Genomic DNA, 18,180 nt, shown 5'->3' with positions numbered 1-18,180 from the left:
CATCTGAAGGGCCAACAGTTTCTGCTTACGTTTGGGATTTCTTTGAATGCGCGCCTTCACAGCTTTTATCACTGCTGGAGTCCTAACAGACCGAGGACGACCACTTCTTGACCTGTCATCTACACTAGAGTCTTCATTGTATCGTTTGATGGTACGATAAACGAATCTTTTGGTTATATTCAAAATTTTCAGTATGTTAAAAATTTGAATTGGCGCGTAACCGCAACGATGCAACGCAATAACTGCAACACGGTCTTCTTTAAGCGTCCACTCCATATTTAAAAATGAGTAAAATTCTAAAAGTATACATTTTTATTTTCATGAACAATTCGAAATTCGAATTCAATAAACTTTTTTGTGGCCAGCATTCTAAAAGAAAAGTTTTTACTGTGTGACAATACTTATGACCTGACTAGTTACTTTAACATTGGTTGCGATTAGAAATGTCCACCGATCACAAATTTTTAGCACCGGCTTAAACCTTATGTTAGTAACCAACTTTATTACCCACGTCTTTTAGCAACCGTGGGTACCCGAGTACTCACAGTTCTAAATATTAAAAATTTTGTTTATTGTGTTAAATTCAAATTTAGCTCAGATGTGCAAACCAACCGCAAACTTGACAATTGATAACAGCAGCTCTATCCGTACCGTAGCCGTACTGGATTCACTCAATATATATCATCGAAACCAACTAAGTATGGTATAAAGATCTGGTGGATTTGTGATGCAGAAAACGCATGTCCTTTGCAGGGGATTATGTACACTGGTAAAACAGATGGCACTCGGGAAAAAAATCAGGGTGAAAGAGTAGTGAAAGAATTGGCAGTTCTGTACCGAGGTAGTGGTAGAAACATCTGCACGGATAACTTCTTTACTACTCTTCCCATTGCTAAACAATTGTTATCGTGGAACCTTACCGTTGTTGGCACGGTAAAAAAAAACCTTACATTCCTAGCATTATGAGAGCAATTAAGACACGGGAGCAGTATTCGACAGTTTTTGGATTTCACAAAAAGGTTACTCTGTGTTCTTATGTTCCTAAAAAAATAAAGCTGTCATTCTATTATCTGCAATGTATTCAGATACATCAGTTGGCGATGACCCAAAAAAAAAGAAATTATAAATTTTTATAATAAATATAAAGCTGGCGTTGACACAATTGTAGAACTCCGCTTCCAACAGTCAGGAAGTAATACACAGATTGCAGTAGTTCACTTAATTCTGTATTGCTTTATTTGTAACTCCACTTGTACAGTCTTTAGATATCTGCTCACTACAGAATACACTGCTTTCTGTCTTGTTTTTTCAGACTACCGCCTTTTTTATTATGTCACGTCCCCACTACTGTAATTGCTCCCACCAACAGTGTTGCTATTTGGCAATCCGAAAATTGCCTTAACATTAACAAATTTACAACAAACCTTACACAATGGACCAAATGGTCCGAAAGTACACAAGTCAACGACGATCTTCGAGTTGGCCAATGGCATTGTTCTTCAACATGCTAGACATTTCTTCACTTGCATCATATAATAATTTATTACGAAAATAATAAAATGATTACCAAAAAAACGACAGAATGTCGTCAATTTATGCGGAAGCTAAGTGAAGAACTGTCATTACCGATGATTGAACACCGCACGGCAAATCTGCAAGTAATGCGTCACTTCTCCACAAATACTGCTGTTGAAAGTATTTTAGGTCATCCACTAACAGAACAGAAACAACCGAGATAACTCCTGGTCCAGGGGTTCCAAAAGATAAAACTGAAAGAAAAAAAGTGACAGGATCTTGTCATATGTGCAATGCCTTACCAATAAGAAGACGGAGAAAGACTCGTAAGAGCTGTGCAAATTGTCACCGGCCAGTATGTGACGAGCACTCAATCAATCTTATACAGTGTGTTAAATGTTAGATTTAATTTTATTTATTTATTTTATACTTATTGTGCACACAAAGAAAATACAATAAAAAACAGATTTAAAGAATGTCTAAATCAATGTACAAAGGCGAGCTTAACTCATTCATGAGTTTTCTTCCAGCAAACCAATAGCAGAGTGAAATACGATGTATAAGAGGGGAATAGTGTACAATATAAAAGCTATTAAAGCATGATTTTTAAAATAAGCTTAAAAAAAAAAAACTAATATAAAATGAAAAATACATATAAATAAACATACATAAAACAATAACTTAAATACAATTACAGTGACAGGAAATGTTTCTTCATTTGACTCTTAAAAACTTCTAGAGAGGAACTAGCACGAATAGGTTGAGGGAGAGAATTCCATAATCGCACTGCTTGTATTGTGAAAGAGCCACTATAGCGACTAGAGCTGTGAATGGGAGTTTTTAAAAGAAGAGATGTGGCTTGTCGACTAACTTTGCCGTCAGGAATCAGGTATTCAAAGCGTTCACGGAGATAGATAGGGGCATCGGGATTGTGAAGAATAGAATAGAGAAAAGAGAGAATGTGGCAATCACGACGTCGCCTAATCGGCAGCCACCCCAGCTCAGCCCGGAAATCAGACACATGGTCATACTTCCGGAGACCAAAAATGAAGCGGATGCACAAGTTCTGCAGACGTTCGAGTTTATCTAAAAGCAATTCAGAAGCATCTAGAAAACAGATATCAGCATAATCGAGAAGAGGAAGTAAAAGCGTTTGGGCAAGAGAAATTTTAGTGCGAAGAGGCAAGAATTTTTGAAGGCGTTTCAGAGACTGAAAGGAGTAAACAGTTTTTCTGCTTACTTCGGAAACGTGATTAATCCACGAGAGGTGACTGTCGATGTATAAACCTAGATTTTTTACACATTTCGAATACGCTATCGGAACGTTGTCGTAGAGGATGGGCGCTAACGAGCTGTAATCGAGAAGGCCGCACATATACCTACCACCAACAATGAGAGCTTGCGATTTCGAAGGATTCACCAAAAGACCAAAGGACTTTGCCCAGTTGTAAATCGCAGAGAGATCCACGTTGATTGCCGAAATGGCAGCCCCAACGTCAGCAACCCTCGTATGGCGATATAGCTGCAAGTCGTCTGCATAGAGATGGAAGTGTGAAGATATAGATTGAGAAATTGTGTTTATAAACACAGAGAAGAGGAGAGGAGAAAGTACGCCACCCTGTGGAACACCCGCAGTGAGGTCACACCACTCAGAGAAAGACTCTTCGTAGCGAACCGACTGCGAGCGTCCACGGAGGTAAGAATTAAACCACTGAATTACCGAAGACGAGACATTAAGAGAGGATAGGATACCGAGAAGAATGTCAAAATCAACTGAATTAAAAGCATTGCTGAAGTCCAGTAAAACCAAAATAGTAATTGATTTCCGCTCCATGGCCAAGCGAATATTATCGGTGATTTTCACCAACGCGGTGACAGTGCTGTGACCTGGACGGAATCCAGATTGATACGGACTCAGTAGGTTATTCGAAGAGAGGTAAAAAGAAAGTTGTTTTTGAACAATGCTCTCGAGGACTTTGGAAAAGATCGGGAGAATAGAGATAGGACGGTAATGGGATAAAGAAGAAGGTTTTGCAATTTTAGGCAAGGGTAGGACATGAGCCTTTTTCCAAAGTGACGGAAAGGAACTGGACTCAAGAGAAAAATTTATTATGTGGCAAAGGATAGGAGCAAGTTCCTCCATGATAAGTGTGAACATTTGAAGCTGCAGATTATCACATCCTACTGCCTTAGTGGAAATGGATTGAAAGGATTTTTTAATATCCCGCTTAGCAATTGGTGTAAAGGAAAAGGAAGTATTTAATGGCTTAGAAAGATTTGAGAGATGATTAAGAGTAGAAAGTTTGATGGTGGCATCGAGCGTGACTGGAGGCTTGGCAAAATGTGCATTGAGTGCGTCAATATTCGCACTTACGGTATTCTCCTCAACAGCCTTACCGATACCAAGAGACTTGAGAAATCGCCATACTTGTGTAGAATCGAGATTAGTTACGGAATTGTGAATGTGGCGTCTCTTTGCATCCCTACACAGGCGACTGCAACGGTTGCGAAGTTTTTGTAGACTGCCCAGTTTTCCTCAGACGAGTTCTTCCTATACCTCAATTTCGCTTTATTGCGCCTACTCATGAACAACTTAATTTCATTAGAGAGCCATGGTGCAGGCAAGTGCCCAACCCTGATTCTCTTGAGAGGTGCATGGTTGTTGTAGAGATCTAATAGTAGGTTGTTAAAGGCAGCAACTTTACTGTCGATGTCATTGCAATTGTAAACAGACGACCAGTCCAGATTACCAGCATCAATCCTCAAACGCTCGAGAGCAATATCTTTGAAACTGCGTAGAAGGAGAAATTTCGATTTGCGTCGAGGACAACGAACTTTGTAAGAAAGGTAAATAAGGTCGTGATAAGAGAACGAAGCTGATAACTGTCCATGCGTTGAAACTTTGGAAGGGTCAGAGACAATAATAAGATCTAAGAGAGAAGGAGTAGAGTGAGGAGCACGATGAGTCGCCCCCAAGGGAAGAGGGTGCATGTTTACAGAAGAGACTAGAGAGAGGAATCGCTGAGACCGTGCGTCATCCCTGATCAGGCAAGTGTTGAAGTCTCCAAGGATCAAGACATGGTCATATATAGAACATACATTTTCTAACATACTTTCAAAAGATGAGAAATAATCAATGTGACTTGAAGGACTATAAAAAACACCAAGAAGTATCTTGGTGTGCTGGATAGTTACCTCTATAAAGAGGTGCTCAGCAGATTGAGTATATTCGCTTGGTGACTGATCAACGACTGCATGCTTCAGATCAGCACGGAGGTAGATTGCAACACCACCACATCCGCGACCCGTCCTGTCATTTCGCAAAAGTTTGTATCCGGGGAGTGCATATTGCGAGGATGGGAGTGAAGGCTTAAGAAAAGTCTCAGAGATAAGCACAGCGTGAACATGGTCTGAGTCAAAGGAAGATAATAGATCAGGAAAATGTGCGTGAACACTTTGAGCATTGATATGAACGACGTTGAAACATTTAGAAGAAGACGAAAGGGAATAAGCAAGTTGATCGCGTAGATGAGTGGAATCGTCATTATCAAACGCACTAGTAAAGCTTCTATCAGAGGAAACAGAAGAAGAACATGACAAAAAATTATCATCAGTGTCACTGTACATGAAATGCTTTAAATAAGTAATAAAAATCAATAATACCAATAAAATAATAAACAAAGAGTAACAACACAATAAAAAATAAAAATAAAAGTAAAAATTACACCTAAAATCGTTAATAACTTCTAAGAATACAAAATATAATATTATCAAACTAACCTCCAAGAAAAACAAATTACAGACAATTATTTTAAATCATCAATGATTTGGTATACCTACAACTAAAATTGATGGCCAAAAGCCACAGAGCCAAAGTTCTATTGTAAAGGAGGTAGGTAACCAATGAAGTAGGAAACCTATGGAAATGAAACGTCAACCAAAATTTCGTGCCACTGTGACGTCATCTGGCCACAAAACATGGCGGCTTTAGTGCTGTACAAAAGATTTCAATGTTATCAGGTTTTATCGATAAACGTTCTTGGCTCATTTTATTTTAAATATTGTTGAGTATTATTTATTTGTAGAATTTATACTTTAATGGGAAGTAAGTAGGTATATTGTTATGTGCAAATATGATATGATTTAGATGGGTGAAATCAAAGACAAGTTCGTCCTTCGAATTTGCCAAGTAAACGATATGATGATTTTTAAAAGTTGCTACACTGATTTTATAAAGTTGTCGTTTGTCGCAAAACGTAAAGATATCGCGCAGTACAGTGCAATCTGCCCATTTCTAGCATGCTAAATGTTATCGTATTTTGAGTACGTGTTTTTCTTAGACTATTACAATCTATTTTAATTGTTTTGCTGACTCTAAAGTCCGTAACATACTACCGCAGCGCACCCCAAGGAAGGACCGCCGCACCATTTGAATCACTTTCGCTTGAGAGTGATTCAAATTTTAAACTTATCAAGGGACCGCGTGAAAAAAAAAACACCTACAGAACATTTATTCATTAATTACAAACGTCATTCCTTGTGACTTCCTCTCTAAAATCACTTAATTATTAAATATTTAACAAATTTACAATAGTGTTTTACTCACTGCGGAATAAAACTATTTTATTTAAATAGTTCCGAAGAGATTTTGTCGGTAGCCTTTTTCCCGAAATATCTAAACAGAATGTCTAAATATGTTTTGATGACATATTTTAAAGTGGTATTTATGATTAGTGTCATGATCAATAGATTCCGACCGAAAAATGGATTTTTCGGATGAGGGCTCCATAATGAATTTAAATACATATAGATAATAGTTTTAGGACATCGACTTTCTTGAGATCCTATAAAATACGTTTTAATTATTATTTTTGTATGTTTTAAGCATAATAAATTATGAAATTTTATATAATCAATCATATTAAATCGATATCAAAGTCAATAAATAATGTACAACCCAAAACAGACGGCCGAACTGACGTGACAATGACATTTGGCGCGCTAAACATGGCGGATTTTCGGCCTCATTAGACGGAGATGGAGATATTTACGTATATTCATGTTTCATTTTATGTACGCACTGAAATACTGTTATATTGTTTTCCTGCGAGTTAAAGTGCTGAGTAAGAACGAGATAGATATATGTTTATGTATGTGCCTTCAAAATGGGTGCTATTTATATAAGCAATTGTACGTATAGAACAATATGTCGTGTCCCTACTATATAGGTCTATGATTATGTATAACCATGTATTTCAACATAATAACATAACATTGATATGACTTTGACAAGTTTGACACAATGACATGCATTGGTATGTTACCTACATAGACCTATATAGTAGGGACACGACATATTGTTCTATACGTACAATTGCTTATATAAATAGCACCCATTTTGAAGGCACATACATAAACATATATCTATCTCGTTCTTACTCAGCACTTTAACTCGCAGGAAAACAATATAACAGTATTTCAGTGCGTACATAAAATGAAACATGAATATACGTAAATATCTCCATCTCCGTCTAATGAGGCCGAAAATCCGCCATGTTTAGCGCGCCAAATGTCATTGTCACGTCAGTTCGGCCGTCTGTTTTGGGTTGTACATTATTTATTGACTTTGATATCGATTTAATATGATTGATTATATAAAATTTCATAATTTATTATGCTTAAAACATACAAAAATAATAATTAAAACGTATTTTATAGGATCTCAAGAAAGTCGATGTCCTAAAACTATTATCTATATGTATTTAAATTCATTATGGAGCCCTCATCCGAAAAATCCATTTTTCGGTCGGAATCTATTGATCATGACACTAATCATAAATACCACTTTAAAATATGTCATCAAAACATATTTAGACATTCTGTTTAGATATTTCGGGAAAAAGGCTACCGACAAAATCTCTTCGGAACTATTTAAATAAAATAGTTTTATTCCGCAGTGAGTAAAACACTATTGTAAATTTGTTAAATATTTAATAATTAAGTGATTTTAGAGAGGAAGTCACAAGGAATGACGTTTGTAATTAATGAATAAATGTTCTGTAGGTGTTTTTTTTTCACGCGGTCCCTTGATAAGTTTAAAATTTGAATCACTCTCAAGCGAAAGTGATTCAAATGGTGCGGCGCTCCTTCCTTGGGGTGCGCTGCGGTAGTATGTTACGGACTTTAGAGTCAGCAAAACAATTAAAATAGATTGTAATAGTCTAAGAAAAACACGTACTCAAAATACGATAACATTTAGCATGCTAGAAATGGGCAGATTGCACTGTACTGCGCGATATCTTTACGTTTTGCGACAAACGACAACTTTATAAAATCAGTGTAGCAACTTTTAAAAATCATCATATCGTTTACTTGGCAAATTCGAAGGACGAACTTGTCTTTGATTTCACCCATCTAAATCATATCATATTTGCACATAACAATATACCTACTTACTTCCCATTAAAGTATAAATTCTACAAATAAATAATACTCAACAATATTTAAAATAAAATGAGCCAAGAACGTTTATCGATAAAACCTGATAACATTGAAATCTTTTGTACAGCACTAAAGCCGCCATGTTTTGTGGCCAGATGACGTCACAGTGGCACGAAATTTTGGTTGACGTTTCATTTCCATAGGTTTCCTACTTCATTGTACATAATACATAACTAAGTTTAACCAACAAACATAAACTATAATATTAACTTAACTTGACGCTGGCTAATGCACAAAACGTGCCAGAGCCAAAAATAAAGAAGAAGAAGAATATTAACTTATGTATCAAAATTAACAAACGCCAAACTAAGAAATAAAGTAAAACAGAAAGATAGACATAAAAATGAGTATGGAATACATCAAAGAATTTTAACAAAGTAAAATAATTAAAAATAAATATTATGCTATACTTTCCTTAAAATAAATAAAGTGAAACATTATTGTTTAGGCGGTTTACGGATCCTCTTGTCCGACGTATTCTTGACCTGCGACTTTGTGGTTTTCACGGCTTCAACAGACTCATCACTAGGCGCTGGTGCCACAGGGTACTGATTTATCAACAGACGGAGCTCAGCGACAGTCTCTATCTTCCGACGTGTTTTATCAGACAGCTGGATTACTATCTTGCCTTCTGATGTCCAGCACTGCTTAAGGCCAAAATGTTTGCGAGCACCCAGAAATGCATCATGGCGGGACTTCGTCAAGAATTCAGACAACGTCAACCCAGAACCCTTCAGCAACACCTTATTCTTCCAAACTTCACTTCGATGGCTATGGCATTTGAACCTTATTAAAACTGGACGAGGCTTGCTTTTATTAGCTCCAAGATGATGACAGGTTACTATGTCAGTTGAAATTATATGACTCAATTTCATGGGACCTTTTAAAATATCCAAAACAGTAGCTGAAGGGTCTTTATTATTGTTGACCCCATGAAGCAACAGTACTTTCCGACGAGACATCATTTTGTGCCTGTCCAGGCCCAAAGTAAGCAACTCGATTTGAGTTTTCAAAGCACTTAGTGCATTACACACAAAGGATTTAAATTCAGCAAACTCACGGGATAAACTCGCTATGGTTTTATGTGGGAGATCTGTGGTAGCTGCATTCTTCAAATCTTCTTCGTGTTGTGCCATTCTTAAGTTCAGTGTTGTAGACAAGTCTTCCAGTTGTGCAAATAGTTTGGAGTAAATATCCATGGTGATGATAATTAAGTTTTTAGTTTGAGTGAGTTCAGAGGAGAAATAATTGTTGAAATGAGAGTATTGGAGGTCAGTGATCAACCTGGTATCAATAAATCATAACAATATAAGCTGTATTATATTTAAATTAAAATAAATCTTAGAACACAAATTTTTTGTATTGACACTTAGAATACCCTCACGCAAAAAAATTTAATGTCATTAATTATAAAAAAATGTAATATTTCTTTATTTTTTAATAAAATTTAGTTGCATCTATTAATAAAAACCATTTTCAATTTATTTTCTATACTTTCTACTGTGGGTACCCGGGTACCCGGTTGCTAATCGGGCGATGGCTGAAGTTTAAGCTTATTTAAAAACCAACTAACTTTCTTTTGAGTTAAAAAACGACGATTCGAGAGCTTAAAATGATATATTGAATTTTCTTTGAGCTATTCATACAAATACACCGCGGTGGGTACCCGGGTACCCGGTTACTAACATAAGGGTTAAGCCGACGAGTTTATAAAATAACCGAATAGCAGAGTAATAGAAGTAAAATAATAATTTAGCAATGGATTTAAGCTCAACAACCGAGACAACTCAGTCCGCAGTAGATCGCGTACTGGCCCGGCAGCTTGGTTCTGATTCAGCGGTTTATCCCGAATCAGCACGACCCATCGGTCGCACGTTCTCGGTGTGGTTCTGTGAGTATGGTTTTAATGTTGACTGCGAGAACATTCTACTCTACCTGAGTTCCAACCGCGGGCGGAGATCAGACGTCTCGTGTGAAAGTGCATTTAATTTTGATGAATGAATTTGATGAATGGGCTTTGAAAACATCATTGCGCCCGCGGGCTGTCCCAAAATCTGCGGACCATCAAGATCCTCATACCCCACGCCCATTTAGACTCCGAAAGTGCATGCATGAGGATCGGCACACTGTCCGAAAAAAAGAAAAAGAAAAATGATAAGTGTGACGACAATGTGTATCCCAATATCGAGAAGATACTCGGAAGGCAGCATAGAAACTGCTGAAGGAGATATATGTTTCCTAGTTGTTTTGGCAAGTGGCACCAAATGCACATTAATTTTCCAAAAAGTGCTTGTAGGTTCTTAATTTTTCTTTAATTCCAGAATCAGTTTCCAGTATTTTTGTACTGTAGCATTTGGAGTTTCCGTTGGTGGTTGTTTTTAAAATCTAAAAATCCCGATCTTTTATTACTGTGCTTACCAAACATAAATGTTTACTCACGATATTTCATTGAACATTTGCTTACTTTAGAACTTCACAATGTAAGTAGTTGTTTAAACTTAATTGGATTTATTTTAAATATCATATCATACCATCTCATTTCATTTAATTTCATCCCAGTCGATTAATGTCTCAAATTAATCATTTTCATTTCATTTTACTCCATATTATCCTTTTTCATAAAAATAAGAATATAAATTAAAATAAGACATGACTTAAAAGTTTTAGTTACCAGGTCATAAAATTCCATAAAAAAATATAATAAGTGTGTAATCGATGATGGAAAACTCGAATTTGCCATTTTACAAGGATTGGAAAATATATTTATTAAGACTTGGCTTCGGCCTTAATGAAATTTTTATTTCAGGATATAATATAAATCATATAAGACCTGGCTTCAGCTTTTTTGAAATTTTATTTCAGAAATTATATAGAACAGACAAGGCTGTATGGGCTTAGATCCCCTTGCCTTTCCTAATAAGGAAAAATTGTACCAAAAAAAGAAATGATGGCTACGCGGTAGCGAAGTGCAATCTCTCAAATATATTAAGTGTTTAATCTATGGTGCAATCGCATTTACCACCTAAAAAATATACAATGAAAAGACTAGTGATACAGACTGTGATTAAGTATTAATAACCTGTAATATAATAAATGATCCAGCTAAAATGTCTTCATTTTTAAAATATCACGAAAATAGTTCAGTAGGCGTTGACGAGGCTACAATAAAAGACAATGTTACGTATTACAAAATTAAAGTCAAAGTGGGTTCCGTTAATTGGCATGTAATGCATCGATACAACGATTTTGTGGAGCTTCACGATAAACTCGTATCAGACCATGGTGTTGGAAAGGAATTACTTCCGCCTAAAAAAGTTATACGAAATAAGACTCCTAAGTTTGTGGAACAAAGACGCGAAGCATTGAATGTGTATCTGAAGGAAGTGCTAAACTATTTAAAATTATCCATGCCGTATGAATTCGCGCACTTTTTAGATTTTCATAAATACGATATTTTCTTTTTATTAACCGACTTAGCGAAGACTTTGTATTTGGAAGGTGATAATTTGTTGGAGAATGCAAAATCTTATAAGTTCACGCCTCTTGAGGTACGTTAATCATCCATATATTCACCACAAACTAAGCATTCCAAAAATTTATAACCCATTGCTTGGAAAATCAAATGTGAGGAGACAGTAGCTCTAATTCATTATCTAATGGAATATTTGCACAGTCAAATATATTATGGCACTCTACTTAAAAAAATACTTCTCAAAGTTGTCAAACTGACAGTAATGTACGGAGCATACATACATTTAAGGTTCATTGTCTAATTACTCCCATACTTAAGTTGATAGTAAAACGTTTTGCAAAACTTCCAGTTGCATGCGATTAGTGAAAGACTAAAAATGGCGTGTCCTCCAACAGAGAAACAAGATCAAACATATGATTTCAGCCATGTCTTAGACTTCTGTTCACAACTTCGCTCATTGGACGTTGAAGGAAGCTATGAAAAATATGGCACAAGCAACATAATACTAAATGAGTTACAATTTGATTTCATTCCCTTCAAGTCCTTGGTTAACTTAAGGATACTAGGAGTTCCCATGAGATGCATACAGAGTGTTGGTGAGTACTTAATGATAAATACAAATGAAATAGATCTCTGTTTAAACTTTGATGTATATTGTACACATTAATTAGTAAAATATGGATCGCTATCCTAGATAGACAAGAATAAATTTTCAATGAACTGAATTTTCAACAAGTAGTATTAATAATTCATAATTTTGTGTAATTACTGGTGTGACAGCATATTGTGGACGTGCACAAGTCTATATTGGTGGTCAGCATCACACGATTTGTGAGCTGCATTGATTTCTTTTACTCTTCAGCTACAGCCCTTTCGCAAAATATTTAGTCCAACCATGAACCATTAGTTTTTATCTTGGCTTGTAAGAGACGGTGACGTTAGAGTAAACATTTTTTAACATGATGCTATAAAAATATATGTTAAATATTTGGCTCTTTTGCTTGACAAGGTTGCCAACCACTGGTCTATACGAATCCTTCAAAGTTTGCCAGAGAAGAAGGCATTTCAATGAGTAGAGAAAACATTTGGCTCTAAGAATTGATTAATATGTAGGTATAAAGAGGGAAAGTTAATAGATAATAACATTTAGAAATGATAATTTTTTTATTACCTTTTTCTTGTATATTTGCAAATAAAAAATATATTAAAAACCGTTTTATTATCCCACATCTACAAGAAAAAAAACTATCATTAGTAATATGTTAGGTTATCTAAACAAAAGAGAAACTGTCACATAAAATTAATGTAAATTTTGAGGTTCTTGTACCAGAGCTGAAGGCACAGGACAGAGCAGAACCGCCTTGAGACTCCATGTCAGTAGATTAAATGTTCTCAATGCTACACTTAATTCCCCAGGTAGTCTACGGGACACCCTAGTCAACCTGTCAGTATTAACGGCCACAGTAATCTCTCTGAATGAATTTCTATTAGTTGACATCCTGCATAAAGAACCATCGAGTATTGCTGATACAGTGGTGAGTGAAAATTAATAGCCATAGAGCTTATTGATTGATATTGTTTTATGATTTTTAGTTGTATTTTGTTTGCATACATTGTGTAAAATAAGAAGTAACCAGTTAAAATAGTTATTAATCTTTTTATTAAATATTATTTTAAATTATAAAGTGAACATAAAAACATCTAGTCATTTCATTGCCATTTTTTTTTTGTTTCTTTAAAGAGGGTTTTCATATTATTATTCTTCAGTCGTTAAAATAGCAGTGGTAATCACATGAGTTAACATTGATGCTAGAATTATTATTATTAGTTTTAAGGATTGCAGTCGTTGTACAGTATAATCGAGATTTTGTCGCAGAGTGGGTGAAGGTATTAATATTGTCTCTGGGCCTTGTTGCACTATCTGTGGGTTCGATCCATTAACCATTTACAATTTTTTAGTAAGAACAGAATCTACAGTAGCACTTGCTGTGCAATTATTTAATTATCCACAAATTGAAATTGCAAGAGGGACAAACTATAAAATTCTAGTTACCGACTTAAATGATAACTTAAATATTTTTCTTTATTTTATTTATTCTTAAGAAGACATAATTTCTATATGTTCATTATTTTTATTTTACAGTTTCAGACTTATTTAATTTTAAAGTTTTCATTGCCACTGAAGTTTTGTAATTTTTTATTTATCTATTACATCTTTTTTTTATTGCCCTTGTAGACAGATAAGCATAAGGTCCACCTGATGGTGAGTGGTTACCATCACCCATGGACATCAGCAACCCAGGGGCGAGTCAATTTGTTGCCTACCATTACATATAATAAGTGCCCTTCCGAATTTGTGTTATTTACCGATTTTATAGAATACGGCTGCATTCTAAATACCATTTATTCAATAAACAGTAGTCCAACTCTTTACAAAGTTGTTGTTAGTATTTTAGACTGCAGAGCAATCTATGTTACAACACAACATAGTGTATTGATGACTCATGCGGCTTATTCATTGTGTATGTATCAAGAGCACATGAATAGGAATACATTTTATCTAATGCGACAATGTACACATTGCTGATAAATCGCCAATTATACGAATATCATGTAACCTTCAAGCAGCAAGCAGACTAATATTCATACCGGCCACACATTTAAAAATGTCAATAGATAGCAGGTTGTTGTAAATGCTAATACTCGCGACTAGGTTTGTGATTTCAATATTTAATATAGACCTATGGTTTGAGGATATTTCCGATTTGGTTGTTGTGTAAAAAATCACATTAAAGTTTCTATTGTTTTTGCTTTGTCCACAGAAATGGAAGAAACTCGCGATGATAAACTTCGGTAACAACAACATTGAAAATGTCGATTGGGCTATCAAATTGGTCCCAAGACTTCAGCACCTGAGTCTCTCGTCAAACAAACTCAAAGAGCTTTGTGACATATCAAGCCTTCACGAACTAAGGATATTAGATTTGTCCATGAACTCGTTTTCGCTCTGTGAGAAGTGGCACGCTAAAATAGGTAACGTAGTAAAAATAGAACTATCACAGAATAAGGTTGAATCGCTACGTGGGTTTTCCAGACTCTATTCTTTAGAGAGTTTAAATTTAGGCTGTAATGTTATAACGGATGTTGAAGAGGTCCAGCATATATGTAAATTACCTTGCTTAGAGTATCTATGGCTGACGGCGAATCCCGTTGCCTCGATCATAGATTATAGAGTTAAAGTCATAGAGCAATTCAACTCTAGAATGTCCGAAATCTGTTTGGATAACGAGCGAGCTTCTGAGAAAGAACTAGACACGGCTAGGGTTTTGCAAGCATTGAGGGTGGTTAAAGAAGGTAAAATACCTACTTTCCTAGACAATCATACCAGTCATAGTTTTAATAAAAGTTGACATTAAAGCTATAAGTGTTATAAAAATATTTAATATTAAATTTAGTTATGTTTGAAATATTTCATAGTTTAAGTAATAACCGCATGTGCGGCTGTGTTGTATGTACACAGGGTAAGGAGAATGCTCCCGAATCCGTAACAGTTGGTATACTTCACGTTAGCTTAAACGGAAAAAACGTCATTGTCAAACCAAAATCTACTATGTCATGTGCACTTTTTGACCTTTTCGTATAGTTCACAGCTCTATCTACCGTATAAAAAAAACTGTAATGTGTCTATAGCTTTAATATTTATCTATAGCTTTCATTTGATATAGTTCTTAAAAATTCACTTTCATATCAAATTTTATACGAAAATGTATTTACTCGTTAATTCACAATAGTTTTTGCACATAGCAGATTTTGCTTTGACAGCGACGAAATATTATTCATTAACATAATTCGCGGAACAGCAATGCAATGTGCTCGCTGTAAAACTCGACTCGTTTTGAATATTTTGTTACATTGCGTGTTTTAATTTTTTAATATTATATATTAAGACATGTTAATTTTGATATGTATTTTGTTGTATTTAATATTTCAACAGCGTTTTAAGTTTGGTCGTTTTCGGGAACGACCTAAATACACTATATTTAGAGAGCCCAAATAATTCAACTAGAAGGGGTCCTTTAACAGTATTGAAAATAGTTTTATGTCGTAAATCGCCTAAAAGAAAATAGTATTAAAATCACGAGAGAGTATTTTTTTTTAAAAAATAACAACAATTACGTTGATTTTTTTATTCCTTATATGGATAAACGAGCTCATAGCCCACCCGGTGTTGAGTGGTTACTGGAGTCCATAGACATCTATAAAGTAAATGCCGCTAAACACATTGAGATACGATTTCTAAGGTTTCAGTACCGTACAAATGCCCCGCTCTTCACACCGAAATGCATTACTGCTTCACGGCAGAAACAGGCAGGGTGGTGGTACCTACCCGTGCTGACTCACAATACGTCCTACCACCAGTAATTACGCAAATAATAATGTTATCTGTGTCGAGGACACATTGTGATCTGTAGAGCAGTCCGGTGACGTCAGACACACGTAAAAACCGGAGTTATACGCGGTAAATGTGTTCGACTGTCTCATTTTTTGACTAAATCGTGAACTACATGTATTATTATAAAACCGAGACTTAGAACTCGTGTATCAAGGTGGGTGGCGGAATTTACGTAATCACTTGACACCAGGTCGGCCGTGACCTCAACTGAGCTCATCCACTCGAGTAAACAAAAAAAAAAAACATTTTTGATAATTGTAAAAATACTTTGTGTATGATCTATAGTCGAATTATTTTGTCCGTGCAGTTTGGGTCATAAAAAATCGGTGCGGTGAAGCGAGTATTTCGCTCTCTCTTCCACTCACGAGCCTTATGGACGGGCATAGTGATGCGCATTATTGTTGTCGATAAGCGTTATCGATAGTGTATTTAGTTTTGTCATTTTGTGGGTTAGTGTTATATTATATTGAATAAATTCTGCCATCAAAACGGCAAAGCAAAACAAAGGAGTAGCCATTGTGTCACTAAAGAAATTCAGAGAACGAATTCATAAAAACACATAACTCTTCGACATAATGTACTATAATTTGCAGGTAAGTACAAATTACTCTTAACATAACAATGTCTCACCACCCTTCGTATACTACCCCGCCGCCGTATACCTGCCTTCGATGACTCATTTGTTTTTATCGATAATGGCGTTGCGCCCGCGCAACATGCTCACGGCCCTAGCCGGGCTATGTTTTATGACCCAAACTGCACGGACAAAATAATTCTACTATAGTGGTATTGTTAATCGTTTTCGATTTTAAAATGGATCTGTATTAGATGCAACCTAACACGAACAACCTACTTAAGCATTTTTTGTTATGTTTGTGGGTATTCAGTGTGTCAATAAACGGTGAACGCAACGCATGTTGTCTATTATGTACTAGTACATCCCATCCTCTGAATGCCCACAAACATAACATTTTTATTTTAAAATTTTGATTAATGACGTTTTGATTTAAATTTGGCACGGTCTATCTTTTGTCTAGTTCAGCAAATGCCTACGTGCCTTTACTATTTGAATGTTATGAGTTATTGTACCAGATTGACATAGATAGCAGTGACTTGAATGATTGACGTACATTATGTAAAAATTGTAGTTTAATCAGTTATTTTAACTAAGTTCATTTATATTAACATATTAGAATACTTTTAAGCTATTGCATAGCTTTTATCGCGGGCTTTGAGCGCGGTGATTGAATCGAGAAATTCCGTAACGAAAATAAAACCTAACACTCCTCACTCCGCCTACCATGTAGTTCGCGTTCAACACATTCACACGTTGCGCTTGTGTAGCGTGACGTCACACTGCGTGCGCAATATGAAACTTCTGCCCATCTCTCTCGCGTGGTCTAGCTTATGAGTGTGAAGGGGACAGTTAATGTTTTGCTTTTGTTAATGTTTATAAATATAGCGTGGTCTTATTTTATTATTGTTTTAATATCAAATTATTATTGTCTAATTATAATTGCTAAAGTTTGATAAAAAATGCTATGCAATAGCTTTACCGCGGCAGTCCCTGAGTGCCACACGTGTTTTTTTTACCAATTCCATGCAGAATACTTCAAAATTAAATAACTTCGTAACAGTAATATACATTCGCACCACATATGTAGTGTTTAATCAAGAATATTTATTTTTAATATGTTATCAAATGAATATTGAAAAATATTAATAAAATTATGTTTATGCTTTCAGTATTGTAAGATATACGTCTATTTGTTATTTCCTGTTCAATGACAATGAATTGAAATCTTTGGCGTATCATTAAACACAAAATAATGTGTCTGGATTTACTATTTGTTTATTGTTTAAGGGTTTCAAATGTAGGTATTAGTTTTGTTCAGAATACTTTATTAAATAAAAAAAGGTCCAACTTAGTGTTACTACAAAAAATTAATGTGTTTTATAATAGTTCAGGATCCACGGTCTATTTTTGGACTTGATTAGTATCAAGCTAATTTTCCGTGAGTAGCTCATTTTGATGTACGAAAACTCTCGATTGTGGTAGGTAACAGGGATAAAATATGTTGATTTGATGATTCTCAAAAATTTATTACTAACTGGGGTTTTTTTTTGTTATATTCGACGATAATTATATACTAAATAACTTGAAAAAAAAATATTCTCCTACAAAATGAATGTTTTGATCAAAGAGTCTCTTCCTTCCAACATGTATTGATAATGAGGT

The 18,180-nt window shown here is 35.3% G+C and overlaps 1 protein-coding gene across 1 annotated transcript; it reads left to right on the top strand.

Moving 5' to 3' along the window:
- Nucleotides 1-10,942: 10,942 nt before the first annotated feature.
- LOC101746292 (nischarin) lies at nucleotides 10,943-17,785 on the top strand. Its single transcript, XM_038012041.2, has 4 exons — nucleotides 10,943-11,564; nucleotides 11,838-12,084; nucleotides 12,905-13,023; nucleotides 14,311-17,785. Exons 1-4 carry the CDS (start codon nucleotides 11,124-11,126, stop codon nucleotides 14,896-14,898), a joined length of 1,395 nt encoding a protein of 464 aa, XP_037867969.1. The 5' UTR covers nucleotides 10,943-11,123; the 3' UTR covers nucleotides 14,899-17,785.
- Nucleotides 17,786-18,180: the final 395 nt, after the last annotated feature.

The sequence above is a fragment of the Bombyx mori genome, chromosome 7, assembly GCF_030269925.1.
Source record: "Bombyx mori chromosome 7, ASM3026992v2".
Classification (NCBI taxonomy): domain Eukaryota; kingdom Metazoa; phylum Arthropoda; class Insecta; order Lepidoptera; family Bombycidae; genus Bombyx; species Bombyx mori.
Note: the sequence above shows the minus strand (reverse complement) of the source record. Positions and strands in the feature narration are given on the sequence as shown.